General features: G+C 46.4%; 1 protein-coding gene across 1 annotated transcript; it reads left to right on the top strand.

Annotated features, from left to right (window-relative positions):
* The first annotated feature begins 568 nt into the window (after nucleotides 1-568).
* On the top strand, nucleotides 569-11,499 carry LOC101140047 (putative protein SSX6). Its single transcript, XM_031005981.3, has 8 exons — nucleotides 569-636; nucleotides 2,564-2,652; nucleotides 3,083-3,197; nucleotides 3,860-3,955; nucleotides 5,787-5,836; nucleotides 7,823-7,958; nucleotides 10,348-10,452; nucleotides 10,915-11,499. Exons 2-7 carry the CDS (start codon nucleotides 2,584-2,586, stop codon nucleotides 10,446-10,448), a joined length of 567 nt encoding a protein of 188 aa, XP_030861841.2. The 5' UTR covers nucleotides 569-636; nucleotides 2,564-2,583; the 3' UTR covers nucleotides 10,449-10,452; nucleotides 10,915-11,499.
* Nucleotides 11,500-12,504: the final 1,005 nt, after the last annotated feature.

Genomic DNA, 12,504 nt, shown 5'->3' with positions numbered 1-12,504 from the left:
AGTGGCGTGATTGTGGCTCACTGCAACCTCTGCCTCCCGGGTTCAAACGATCCACCAGCTGTGGCCTCCCAATGTGCTGGGACTACAAGCATGAGTCACCGTGCCTGGCCCAAATTTCTGACGTTACTACAGAGTTCCTAGGAAAAATCCCATACCTGAAAAAGTTAGAAACTGACAGGAAGGATTTGAGATGACGACCTGCTTCATATACACTACTTATTAAAACTGGATAACAAATGCACTGTGGGGGGGTGGGTGGGGAAGGATAGGAAAAAAATGGAAAGAGAAAATCAGCACAAGCGTACTCTGATTTTGGAAGAATCCAAAGAGAATATCAGAGCATGTGTACTCTGAACTTGGAGTAGCCAATCCCAGGGGATGCTTTAGGCGGGAAAATCAGAGTCTCCTCCCCCACTTTGAGAAGGTTGTGTCCCTGGAGCCTCGACTGATAGACCCCACATCAGCTTGGCTCCTCCCACCTACTGTTCTGACTTCTGATTGGCCAGATGGAGTTCACCAACTGCCCTGATTGGTCCATCATCCTGGGGCAGTGACATTGCAGTATATTTTCTCCTCCTCCAACCACACTTTGTCACCAACTGCTGCCGACCTCACCACCACTGCTTTGTCTCTGAGGTAGGTTCTCTTGAAGGGACACCCTAGATGGGCTAATGGGGGCAGATAGAAAAGGAGGAAGCCTCTGTAGGGCCCTCGAGTGCTCGGGGTTCTGAAAATCTTGAGGACTGAAAGACAGCTAATGCCTTTCAGGACGATCATCATGGAGGATCCTCCCACCTCGGCCTCGGGTCTACAGGCCTGTGTCATCCAACCCCTGGAAATATTTTTTTATTTTTGTATTTTAGTAGAGACGGGGGGCTCAAGCAATCCTCCCGCCTCGACCTCGGGACTACAGGCACGCACCACCCTGCCCCCACTAATATTTTTTATTTTTTATTTTTCTTAGTAGAGACAGTTCCGCCATGTTGACCAGGCTGGCCTCAACCGCCTGGGCTCAAGCAGTCCTCCCGCCTCGGCCTCAGGACTACAGGCACGCACCACCCCGCCCCCACTAATATTTTTTATTTTTTATTTTTTTAGTACAGACGGTTTTGCTATGTTGGCCAGGCTGGCCTCGACCACCTGGGCTTAAGCAATCCTTCTGCCTCGGCCCTGGGACTACAGAAGTGCACCAACCTGCCCACGCTTTTTTTTTTTTTTTTTTTTTTAATTATTGGAAGCCGGGTTTCACTATGTTGGCCAGGCTGGCCTCAACCTCCTGGGCTCAAGCGATCCTCCCACCTTGGCCTCAGGACTACAGGTGTGTGCCATTCCACCCCTGCTAGTTTTTTGTTTGTTTGTTTGTTTTTTGTTTGTTTGTTGTTGTTGTTGTTGTTGTTTTTAGTAGAGACGGGGCTTTGCTATGTTGGCTGGGCTGGTCTTGACCTCCTGGGCTCAAGCGATCCTCCCACCTCGGCCTTGGAACTATAGGCAGGAGCCACCTTGCCCGTGCTATTTTTTTGTTGTTATTGTTGTTAGTAGAAATGGGGTTTTGCTATGTTGGCCAGGCTGGCCTGGACCTCCTGGGCTCAAGAGATCCTCTTGCCTCGGCCTTGGGACTACAGGAGCGCACCACCCCGCCCCGACTAATATTTTTTATTTATTTCTTTATTTTTTAGTGGAGGGTTTCGCTAGGTTGGCTAGGCTGGTATCGACCTCGTGGGCTCAAGCGATCCGCCCCTCCTTGGCCTGCCAAAGTGCTGAGATGTTACAGGCCTGCGCCACCACCCCCAGCTAATTTTTTTAGTGTTTTTTTTTTTGTTTTTTTTTTTTGTAGAGACAGGGGTTTTGCTATGTTTCCCAGGCTGGTCTCGACCTCCTGGGCTCAAGCGATCTGCATGCCTCGGCCCCCCAAAATGCTGGGATTACAGGCATGAGCCACCACGCCTGGCCGATTGCTGCAACTTGAAATGCCCCACATTCTCTCTAAGTGATGGCGGGCTCTTGTAGTCTTGGAGATTCTAGCTCTCTTCCTTCTAATGATTTACAAATAACCCAGTAATAGCCTCTAAATCCGTTCATATTGGCCATGCTCATTTCTCGTCAACAGAACAGAACCCCCCATCCCTCTGCCTGATCAGATCCATCACCAGAGAGACCATGTTATCTCTGGGACTCACTTCCCTCCCTTAATTTATTGAGTGGTGGTGTCAGAACGCCCCCACTCAATAAAATTACACAGTCATGTCCCTGCCTCCCCAACAAGGGTCTGTATGTCTTTCACGGTAAGCCTAGCTCCAGGGAAACTGCTAACAACATTAGCCAACCCCCTCCCAAAGACTCAAGGCTGCTATGTCCATAGGAAACTTGTCATCCCCAATCAATACTTCTCCCAGAGACCCCTGGCTCCCTGTTTTCATCCGACTTCTCCCCATGTCCTTACTCACGGGCAGATAAGTCCCGGATGCAGAAACGCAACACCTGATTCCAGGCGACTGAGCGTGGCCGGCCTTCACAGATTTCTCCCTCCCCAGGACTGGAAAGACTCAGGCTGTTTCTCTTGCAGGTCAGACTGCTCCTGGTGTCATGAACAGAGACGACACCTTTGCAAAGAGACCCAGGGATGATGCTAAAGCATCAGAGAAGAGAAGCAAGGTGAGGTGACCTGGAGGGGGCAGAGCAGTGGTCCAGGGGACAGAGTAGGGTGACCAGGTTTCTAAGGAGGGGAGGACAGAGGTACTGGGAACAAGGAGCAGGGTCTCGGGGGAGAGCTGGACCCTTGAGAGCCTCCCACCCTCGCTCTGTCATCACCTAGCATCCCTGGAGACAAGTCTGTGACCTTGCCCTACATTTGGTAACTCTCACTCCATTCTGCAAGGTGAGAAGAGAGCCAGCCAGCAGCAATGAAGCCCTACTGTGTGGCAGGGGAGAAGCTAGGGAAGGTCCCCATGTTCTGTCAGCCATGGCCTCAACCAGGACGGATTATCATCCCCACTTCCCAGATCCAGCACACAGGAAGCGGCTCCAGCTGAATGGCAGACATGCCTAGTTGAGTCACTGCCAGAATTTCTTTCTTTTTTCCTAGGCCTTCGATGATATTGCCAAATACTTCTCTAAGGAAGAGTGGGAAAAGATGAAATACTTGGAGAAAATCAGCTGTGTGCATATGAAGAGAAAGTATGAAGCCATGACTAAACTAGGTAACAGAAAGTTCTAGGAACAGACAAGTCTGGGGACACATGAGCATCCCTTTTCCTGCCTAGGCTACTTCTTAGACTGCAGAAAGTACCCAACGTTTTCCTTTTGTGCAGGGAAAAATGGCAAGGCAGCTCCTGGGTGTTCTGCTCTTCTGTATCCTGTCAGGGCTGAGGGCAGGGACTGGCCACAGTGGAGCTCGTACCTGGATCCTGCACGTTTCTCTCCCGTAGGTGTCTGTTCTGATGAGCCCAACTGTCTCTGTGGCATCGCAGCACACCTCCCACCCTACCTTACTCCTCTGGTCTTGTCTCTCTCCGTCTCTCTCTCTCTCTCTTTTTGAGTCAGAGTCTCACTCTGTCACCTAGGCTAGAGTGCAGTAGTGCAACCATAGCTCAATGCAGCCTCGAACTCCTGGGCTCAAGCAATCCTCCTGCTCAGCCTATGGAGTAGCTGAGGCTACAGGCACATGCCACCATGCCCAACTAATTTTATTTTATATTTTGTAGATATGGGGGTCTCTCTGTGTTACCCAGGCTCTTCCTGAACTCCTGGCCTCAAGCAATCCTCCCGCCTCAGCCTCCCAAAGTGCTGGTACGACAGACATGAGCCACCGTGCCAGGCCTAAGTTTGTCCCTTAAGGAATAAACATTTTGCTTCTTTCTAGGTTTCAACGTCACCCTCCCACCTTTCATGCGTAATAAACGGGCCACAGACTCTCCGAGGAATGATTCTGATAATGACCGTAACCGTGGGAATGAGGGTGAGTAGATGGGAAGGGACTGGAAAGGGTCTCCTCAAGCCCAGCTGCTTTTCAGCTCAGCTACGTGGAAAAGATCCTCAGGCATTTGTTCCCTCATACACATCAGGGCTGAGTGAAAAGAAAAATTGCACACAGAAAGTTAACTACAGAGGCCATTCATAAAATTTTAAAACATGCAAAACAAGAATATGTATTTTTATGGATAATAAGTAAATAGTAAATGCATGAAAACATGAATGCGAATAAAAAGCCATCAAATTGAGGAGACTGGCTGTAAATGGAGAAGGAGCGGGGGCAGGGATTGGTGAGTGCTGCACAGGCAGCTTCAGTCATGACTTGTTGATAGTGTGTTTTGTTTTATTTTTGTTTTTGTTTTGAACTGGAGATTTGCTCTTGTCGCCCAGGCTGGAGTGCAATGGCACAGTCTCAGCCCACTACAACCTCTGCCTCCTGGGTTCAAGCGATTCTCCTGCCTCAGCCTCCTGAGTAGATAGGATTACAGGCGCCCACCACCATGCCCACCTAATTTTTGTATTTTTAGTAGAGACGGGGTTTCACCAGGTTGTCCAGGCTGTTCTCAAACTCCTGACCTCAGGTGTTCCACCCACCTCAGCCTCCCAAAGTGCTGGGATTACAGGTGTGAGCTACCGCACCCGGCCCGTTTATAGTGTTTCTAACATTCTGAATAAATAAATCAGATCTAACATAGTCATGGGGTAATGTTGAGATGCAACTGAACTCAATATTATTCCCCATACTTTTCTGTGTGTTTGAAATATTTCTTTTTTAAAGGACATGTTGTTCTTGCTAAACACTGCTAATGAATCAAAGGACAGTTAAGAAAATGTTAAAAGTGAAAAACAAAAAGAAAATGTTAAAAGTGTAGAGCCGCCGAAAACTTCCAGAGTTTGTTTCATTAACAGCATGTAGATATTGGATAAATATTTTAAGAGAGAGGGTGATGCACACATTATGTAATAAAGATTGCTGTTTCTCTGTATTTTATTAAAACCAAATAGTCTTCTCATTCCCAAACAACCCCGATTCTCCGTGATGAGCTTGGAAGTGAGTTTGAAAGAGTGATCCCTCATCCAACACACAGAGAGCTTTCCCACTTGACAGTGAGCAGAGATAACACAGGGTGAAAAAAAGACAGGTTCTTGGGTAGAGAGCTTTGTGCAATTCAGGAATATAAAGGGGACATATGTGTTTCCTGGCTCTTCTGCTCTGACAATACAATCATAAGACAAGGTCAGAATGTCCAAACTGTCTCCAATAGACCTGTTACTCCCCAACAGACAGGCCAGATTCTACGATCTCCCACAATCACTATAAGAGGTCTGAAAAGCCGGTGCTTGAGTATCTGCCAAGCTTTTGACATTAAAGGAGTGTCTTTATACTGAAAATGTTTCAGAGCCACTGGACTAAGTCATCCATGGTTCATCACACATTTAACAGCTTAATTGACATACCATAAGATTCATCCATTTGAAGTGTACAGTGATTTTTAGTTTGAGTGGATACAGTTCAGATTCCCAACCAATCAATTTAATTATTTGGGAAAAAGTAAAAGATATGTAATGGAATAAGATGAGACTGTGATGGGGTTTAACCCCCATTTGACAAACCATGAGATGGAAAATTCTGAATTGATGCCACAGATAAGTGAACCAACCGTGACTAAACATAAGTCAGAAGCAAATCTCAAATAACTCCTCAACAATGAGTGGACTCATAACCTCTGCTGCAGAATGCCCTCATGCGACAGAAGTCTGTCTAGAGTTTGGGAATCTTTACCAACAAGGAAAAATTCTGATGTATTCTCTTTCAGTTGAACATCCTCAGATGACTTTCGGCAGGCTCCAGAGAATCATCCCGAAGGTGAGTGTCTCTCAAATCTAAAGGACCAGAGAACCTTTGTCCCTCCACGGATGTGAACACTGGTAAGAGCAGGAGAATATCAAAAATGTCCTCATTGCCTCCTTCTCCCCATGTCTATCACAACACCAGATGTAGCATCAATGGCTTGATAATACTAACAGTTGTGATCCTTAATACTTCTTTTGTTTTCATAGTGATGCCAGATACTATTTTAAGCAGTTCAGATGGATTAATTAATTTAATCCATAAGAAGACCTCTATGATGTTGTTTCTGTTATTATCTCCAAAGAATAACAAGTCACACACTTTGGTTGTCATCCATATAAAAGCCATGTGACTTGGCGCAAATCTTCTAAGTTCTCTGAGCTCCAGATTCCTGGTCCATGAAATGGAAGTAAAGAATCATAGTTCATGTTTTAGATCATAGTTATCAGCAACATAATAATAAAATGAGGCTATCGGGGTACAGAGATGTTAAAGAATTTTCATGAGGCGCAGTGGCAGTGGTAGTCTAATCCAGAGCTCCAAGCCATTTAAAGCTCATTCACGTTTGCATTTGTTATGAAGTTCAGATGTTGCTCACTAGGGCTTCACCCCATAGGGCCTGCTGGTGCTTCCATTGAGACACCCACTCTCACAACAGGAAGGACCAGCTGGCCTCTGCTCTGTTACCGGGGCCACTCGCATGGCTTAGGAATCGCTTTGACTGTTGGCCCCTCCATACTGTGAGCTCCTTGAGGGCCTTGTCTGCACCTGGGGCATCTGGGAAGCCCCAGTCCCAGCCCAGGGGATCCATCAGAGGCCCCTGAATGAGTGATCCCACAAGTACAGATTCAACTCTGGTTTAGACGGTAAAGGGATCTGGGAGCTGGGTTGCCAGTGTGGAGACCGAATTCAAAGCAGGATCCAGAAAGGTATTAATTGTTATTATTATTACATTTAAACAGTGTTTACAAGCTCAGAGAGGAATTTCCCTTAGCCTATTTTACACGTATTTTTCACTATTTCATAAGTGAGGAAGCTGAGTAAAAAGTACCTTAAGGGCCGGGCGCGGTGGCTCACGACTGTAATCCCAGCACTTTGGGAGGCCAAGGCGGGCAGATCATGAGGTCAAGAGATCGAGACCATCCTGGCCAACGTGGTGAAACCTCGTCTCTACTAAAAATACAAAACTTAGTGGGGTGTGGTAGTGCCTGCCTATAGTCCCAGCTACTCGGGAGGCTGAGGCAGGGGAATCGCTTGAACCGGGGAGGGGGAGATTGCAGTGAGCAGAGGTCGCGCCACTGCACTCTAGCCTGGCAACAGAGCGAGACGCTGTCTCAAAACAAAAACAAAAACAAAAACAAAAACAAAAAAGGGTAGCTTAAGATTGTTGGTCAGTGACACATCCCAGTGCAACCAGAATTGGTATGGGTACCACCTCACTGAATTCCACATTCAATGTCGGTGCCTCGGTAGGGTGGTATCTCATATCTGGTACTGCTTTCTTTGATGTCTAGATTAATTTCAGCAAACCATTTCTTTCCCTCTCCCTTCCCTGTATTCATCTCCCCACGCCATCTTTCCCAGCGGTGTTTTGTCCCCTCTCTATGTCTTTACATTTACTCTCCCAGCAGCTGTCTACAAGCTTATATGGGATCCCTTGTATTTTATAGAAGCTTTTCCTTTTATAGACCTTGTGAATTCTTAGAATGCTATTCTCCAAAACTTCTGTATACCAAACTCTCAATTACAGGGAGATTTCTGCTGTTTGCACGAATCTTAAAAGCGTGTGAAGATAAGCATTCTAGCCCTGGAAACCCCATTCATTTAGGCCATTCCTTTCGCTTCTAACCTCCCAGGTTTCTCCTAATTTAGGCAAGTGTAACTCTCCCAGCGTTGTTGAGAACATTGATTAAGGTAATGCATGTGAAGACACTTTGTAAGCTCTAAAGCACTATAGAAATGTCACTGATACTGTTTATCTGTGACCTTCACATTATAAAGATCATGCCCGAGAAGCCAGCAGAGGAAGGAAGTGATTCGAAGGGAGTGCCAGAAGCATCTGGCCCACAGAACGATGGGAAAAAGCCGTGCCTCCCGGGAAAAGCAAGTAGCTCTGAGAAGATTCACGAGAGATCTGGTAAGAGGAAACGATTTGGGAACAACCCCTCTGGCTTCCCTGGCTATGTTCAGGTGTGTGGACTGGGTGTGTGGCATGGATCCCAGACAAGCCTGGGTCCAGGCTGGGCTGAGGAGCTCGCCCAGCTCCAGATGAGATGTTACACATGACTTCCAGAGACACAGACTGGAGTTGTCATCCATATAAAAAACCATGTGACTTGGGGCAAGTCTTCCAAATTTTCTCAGCTCCAGATTCCCAGTCCATAAGATGGAAATAAAGAATCATAGTTCATAGATTGTTGGGAGGCATTAAATTTAATCTAGGAGGCCTGATGACATGAACGGTGCTCAGGCGATTCTATCTGTGATAACCTGGGAACCTGGGATCACATCTGACTCAGCTCAATGCCTGATACCCAATACAGGTGTACTTCAGAGATATTGCAGGTTCGGTTCCAGACCACTGCAATAAAGTGAGTCACACACATTGTTTTTTGTTTGTTTTGCAGTGCATATAAACATTATGTTTACACTACAGTGTAGTCTACAAAGTGTGCAATAGCGTTATGTCTAAAAAGTACATACCTTAATTTTAAAATAATTCATTTTTAAAAAATGCTAACAATCTTCTGAGCCTTCAGTGAGTCACACTCTTTTTACTGGTGGAGGGTCTTGCCTCGGTGTTGATGGCTGCTGGCTGATCAAGGTGGTGGTTGCTGAAGGGTGGAGTGGCTGTGGCAGTTTCTTAAAAGAACACAACAATGAAATTTGCCACATCGATTAGCTCTCCCTTTCATGAAAGATTTCTCTGTAGTATGTGATGCTATTGGATAGCATTTTACCCACAGTAGAACTTCTTTCAAAGTTGGAGTCAGTCCTCTCTAGCTATGAAAGTTTTAGATGGCATCTGCTTCCAATAGAAGGCTGTTTAATCTATATTGAAAATCTGTTGTTTCGTGTAGCCACCTTCATCAGTGATCTTAGCTAGATCTTCTGGATAACTTGCTGCAGCTTCTCCATCAGTGTTTGCTGCTACACCTTGCACTTTTATGTTATGGGGACAGCTTCTTTCCTTAAACCTCACAAACCAACCTCTGCTAGTTTCACACGTTTCCTCTGCAGCTTCTTCACCTCTCTCAGCTTTCATGGACTGGAAGAGAGTTTGGGTCTTGCTCTGAATTAGACTTTGGCTTAAGGGAATGTTGTGGCTGGTTTCGTCTTCTATCCTGACCACTTTCTCATTTCAGCAGTAAGGCAGTTTTGCTTTCTTATTCTTGTGTTCACTGGAGTATTAGTATTATTATTTTCTTCAAGAACTTTTCCTTTGCAGTATATACCATTATTTCCTTCAAGAACTTTTCCTTTGCATTCACAGCTTGGCTGGTGCAAGAGGCCTAGCTTTCAGCCTGTCTTGGCTTTCAGCATGCCTCCTCACTAAGCTTAGCCATTTCTAGCTTCTGATTTAAAGTGAGAGACATGCAACTCTTCCTTTCATTTGAACACTTAGCGGCCATTGTAGGGTTCTTAATCGTCCTAATTTCAGTATTGCTGTGTCTCAGGAAATAATAGGGAGGCCCAAGAAAAGGAGGCGAAACAGGGAACAGCTCATCGGTGGAGCAGTCAGAACACACACAACATTAATCGATTAAGTTTGTCATCTTCTGTGGGCGCAGTTCTTAGTACCCCCAAAACATTTACACAGAACAGGGTGACTATGGTCAATAATAACTTAATCATACATTTAAAAATAACTAAAAGAGTGTAAATGGATTGTTTGTAACACAAGGATAAATGGCTGAGGGGATGGATACCCTATTTTCCACGATGTGATTACTATGCATTTGCATGCCTGTATCAAAACATCTCACGTACCCCATAAGAATATACACCTACTGTGTACCCACAAAATAAAGGACAAAAATTATTTTAAAAGACTAAAAAACAACAAAAACAATTGCAATAATAACATCAAAGCTCACTGATCACAAATCACCATAACCGATATAATAATAATGGAAAAGTGTAAAATTGGTGAGAATTTCTAAAAAAAAATGCAGTATCTGCGAAGCACTACGAAAATGAGGTGCCATAAAACAAGGTTTGCCTTGTGCCCTTAACAAATACGTGCTGGATGAAAGGAGGTATGGGGGAATGTTCCCGTAAGTGAAGAGGTTGGGAATCTAAGCCTGAGAAGGGAAGGAGCCAGAAGCTAAAACTTTAATTGGCATTTGGCCTATGTTGGTGTGGATCTAAGGCCTCAGCCTCTCTAAGCCAGAGAATGTGAAAAACTGGATAAAGAAGGCCCATGGGCACTTGGGAGGGGGGAGGCAACTCCTGCTTTTGAGAAAACAGAGCCTAACACTCTCCAACCTACCCAACCCTCATCTTCCAACTTTTCCCCATCATAGGACCCAAAAGGGGGAAACATGCCTGGACCCACAGACTGCGTGAAAGAAAGCAGCTGGTGATTTATGAAGAGATCAGCGACCCTGAGGAAGATGACGAGTAACTCCGTAAGTGAACCTTCCACTCACCCCCCACATCCCTGCAGATGTGCTATTCTGTTATGATACTGGTATCCCATCTGTCACTTGCTCCCCAAATCATTCCCTTCTCATAATTTTCTAGTGTACAGCATTGAGGCTGAACGATGAGATTTCCCATGCTCTTTCTACTCCCTGCCCTGTATATCCAGGGATCCTCCCTACCCCGGATGCTGTGGGCTCCCAAACCCCAGGTCAGCACTGATATGTGGGCCACACCTTCCTCTAGCCTAGGAATTGAAAACCCAGGCGAGGAAGTCACTGTGGCATGAGCAGATGGTTCACTTCGAGGAACCGTGGAAGGCGTGTGCAGGTCCTGAGATAGGGCAGAATCGGAGTGTGCAGGGTCTGCAGGTCAGGAGGAGTTGAGATTGAGTTGCCACGTAGTGGGAACTCACTGCCACTTACTTTCCTTCTCTCTTCTCGCCTCAGCCTGGGGGATACGACACATGCCCATGATGAGAAGCAGAACGTGGTGACCTTTCACGAACATGGGCATGGCTGCAGACCCCTCGTCATCAGGTGCATAGCAAGTGAAAGCAAGTGTTCACAACAGTGAAAAGTTGAGCGTCATTTTTCTTAGCGTGCCAAGAGTTCGATGTTGGCGTTTCCGTTGTATTTTCTTGCAGTGTGCCATTCTGTTAGACATTAGCGTTTTCGTTGATGAGCAAGACATGCTTAATGCGTATTTCGGCTTGTGTATCCATGCACCTACCTCAGAAAACAAGTATCGTCAGGTATTCTCTCCATAGAACAGCACTACCCTCCTCTCTCCCCAGATGTGACTACTGAGGGGAGGTCTGAGTGTTTAATTTCCGATTTTTTCCTCTGCATTTACACACACACCACACACGCACACACACACACCAAGTACCAGTATAAGCATCTCCCATCTGCTTTTCTCCATTGCCATGTGTCCTGGTCAAGCCCCCCTCACTCTGTTTCCTCTTCAGCGTGTACTCCCCTCATCCGATTCCCTTGTATCAGTCACTGACAGTTAATAAACCTTTCCAAACGTTCCCCAGTTGTTTGCTCGTCTCATTATTGTGCACACAGCTCTGTGCACGTGTGTGAATATTTCTTTAGGAAAGATTCTTAGAAGTGGAATTGCTGTGTCAAAGGAGTCATTTATTCAACAAAACCCTAATGAGTGCGTCCTCGTGCTGAGCGCTGTTCTAGGTGCTGGAGAGACATCAGGGAACAGGGCAGACAGATGTTCCTGACCACCATTCTAGAGGAGGATGTTTCCAGTTGTTGGGTTTCTTTGTTTGTTTGTTTGTTTGTTTCTTCTAGAGATGGGGGTCTTGCTCTGTCCAGGCTGGAGTGCAGTGGCATGATCATAGCTCAATGTAGCCTTGAACTCCTGGGCTCAAGCGATCCTCCCACCTTGGCCTCCTAAAGTGCTGGGATTACAGGCGTGAGCCGCAGCACCTGGCCTCCAGTTTTTATTTTGATAGAGACTATACACTTCAGTCCTGGAGCAGAATTCTGCAGCAGGTGGTTAGGCATCTCGGCCTTCGCTCTCTGAACGATTTTCGCGTTCTAGGGCTGGGACGGTCCATTTGGGACTATGTGGGAGGAGACACAGATGAAATCGTCATCTGGGGAATGCAGAGGAATGAGGGACATGCGTGCACTGTAGACCCTGTGATGGCCAGGGAATAGAAGAGTCCACTTAGTCTCCATGCAGGGGAGCAACGGTGGGAAAGTCCCCTGGACAGAAGCATGAGACTGCCCATCAAGGGTCTCACCAACCAAGGGCCTGGGTGCTGGGGTGGGGACGATGATTTGGGAATGGGACAGTTCTTTCTCACAGGTACCACTGCACGGTGCAGAGGGGAAAGAGTTGTGGGGAAGGGAAGGGCAGAGGGGAGTCTATTTTAGAATAAAACATTTGTGTGTGAATGGAGACATTAAAGCTCCACTCACAAGCGATGGACTTGAAACACCAGCCCCAGGTGGAGGCAGGATCAGAGCTGTTTTGACTGTCCAGAGCCCATCACCTTGGCCTCCTGGTTCTCC

The sequence above is a fragment of the Gorilla gorilla genome, chromosome X (genome assembly GCF_029281585.2).
Source record: "Gorilla gorilla gorilla isolate KB3781 chromosome X, NHGRI_mGorGor1-v2.1_pri, whole genome shotgun sequence".
In the NCBI taxonomy this organism is placed as follows: Eukaryota; Metazoa; Chordata; class Mammalia; order Primates; family Hominidae; genus Gorilla; species Gorilla gorilla.
The sequence above is the reverse complement of the archived record's forward strand: the minus strand, read 5'-3'. Positions and strand labels throughout refer to the sequence as shown.

What these genes read in the sequence shown, in the direction of transcription:
- LOC101140047 (XM_031005981.3), top strand. Translation starts at nt 2,584, where the DNA reads ATGAACAGAGACGACACCTTTGCAAAGAGACCCAGGGATGATGCTAAA. An exon ending in CCGTAACCGTGGGAATGAGG is followed by an intron (nt 3,956 to 5,786) that starts GTGAGTAGATGG and finishes ATTCTCTTTCAG; the next exon opens with TTGAACATCCTCAGATGACT. An exon ending in TCCAGAGAATCATCCCGAAG is followed by an intron (nt 5,837 to 7,822) that starts GTGAGTGTCTCT and finishes CACATTATAAAG; the next exon opens with ATCATGCCCGAGAAGCCAGC.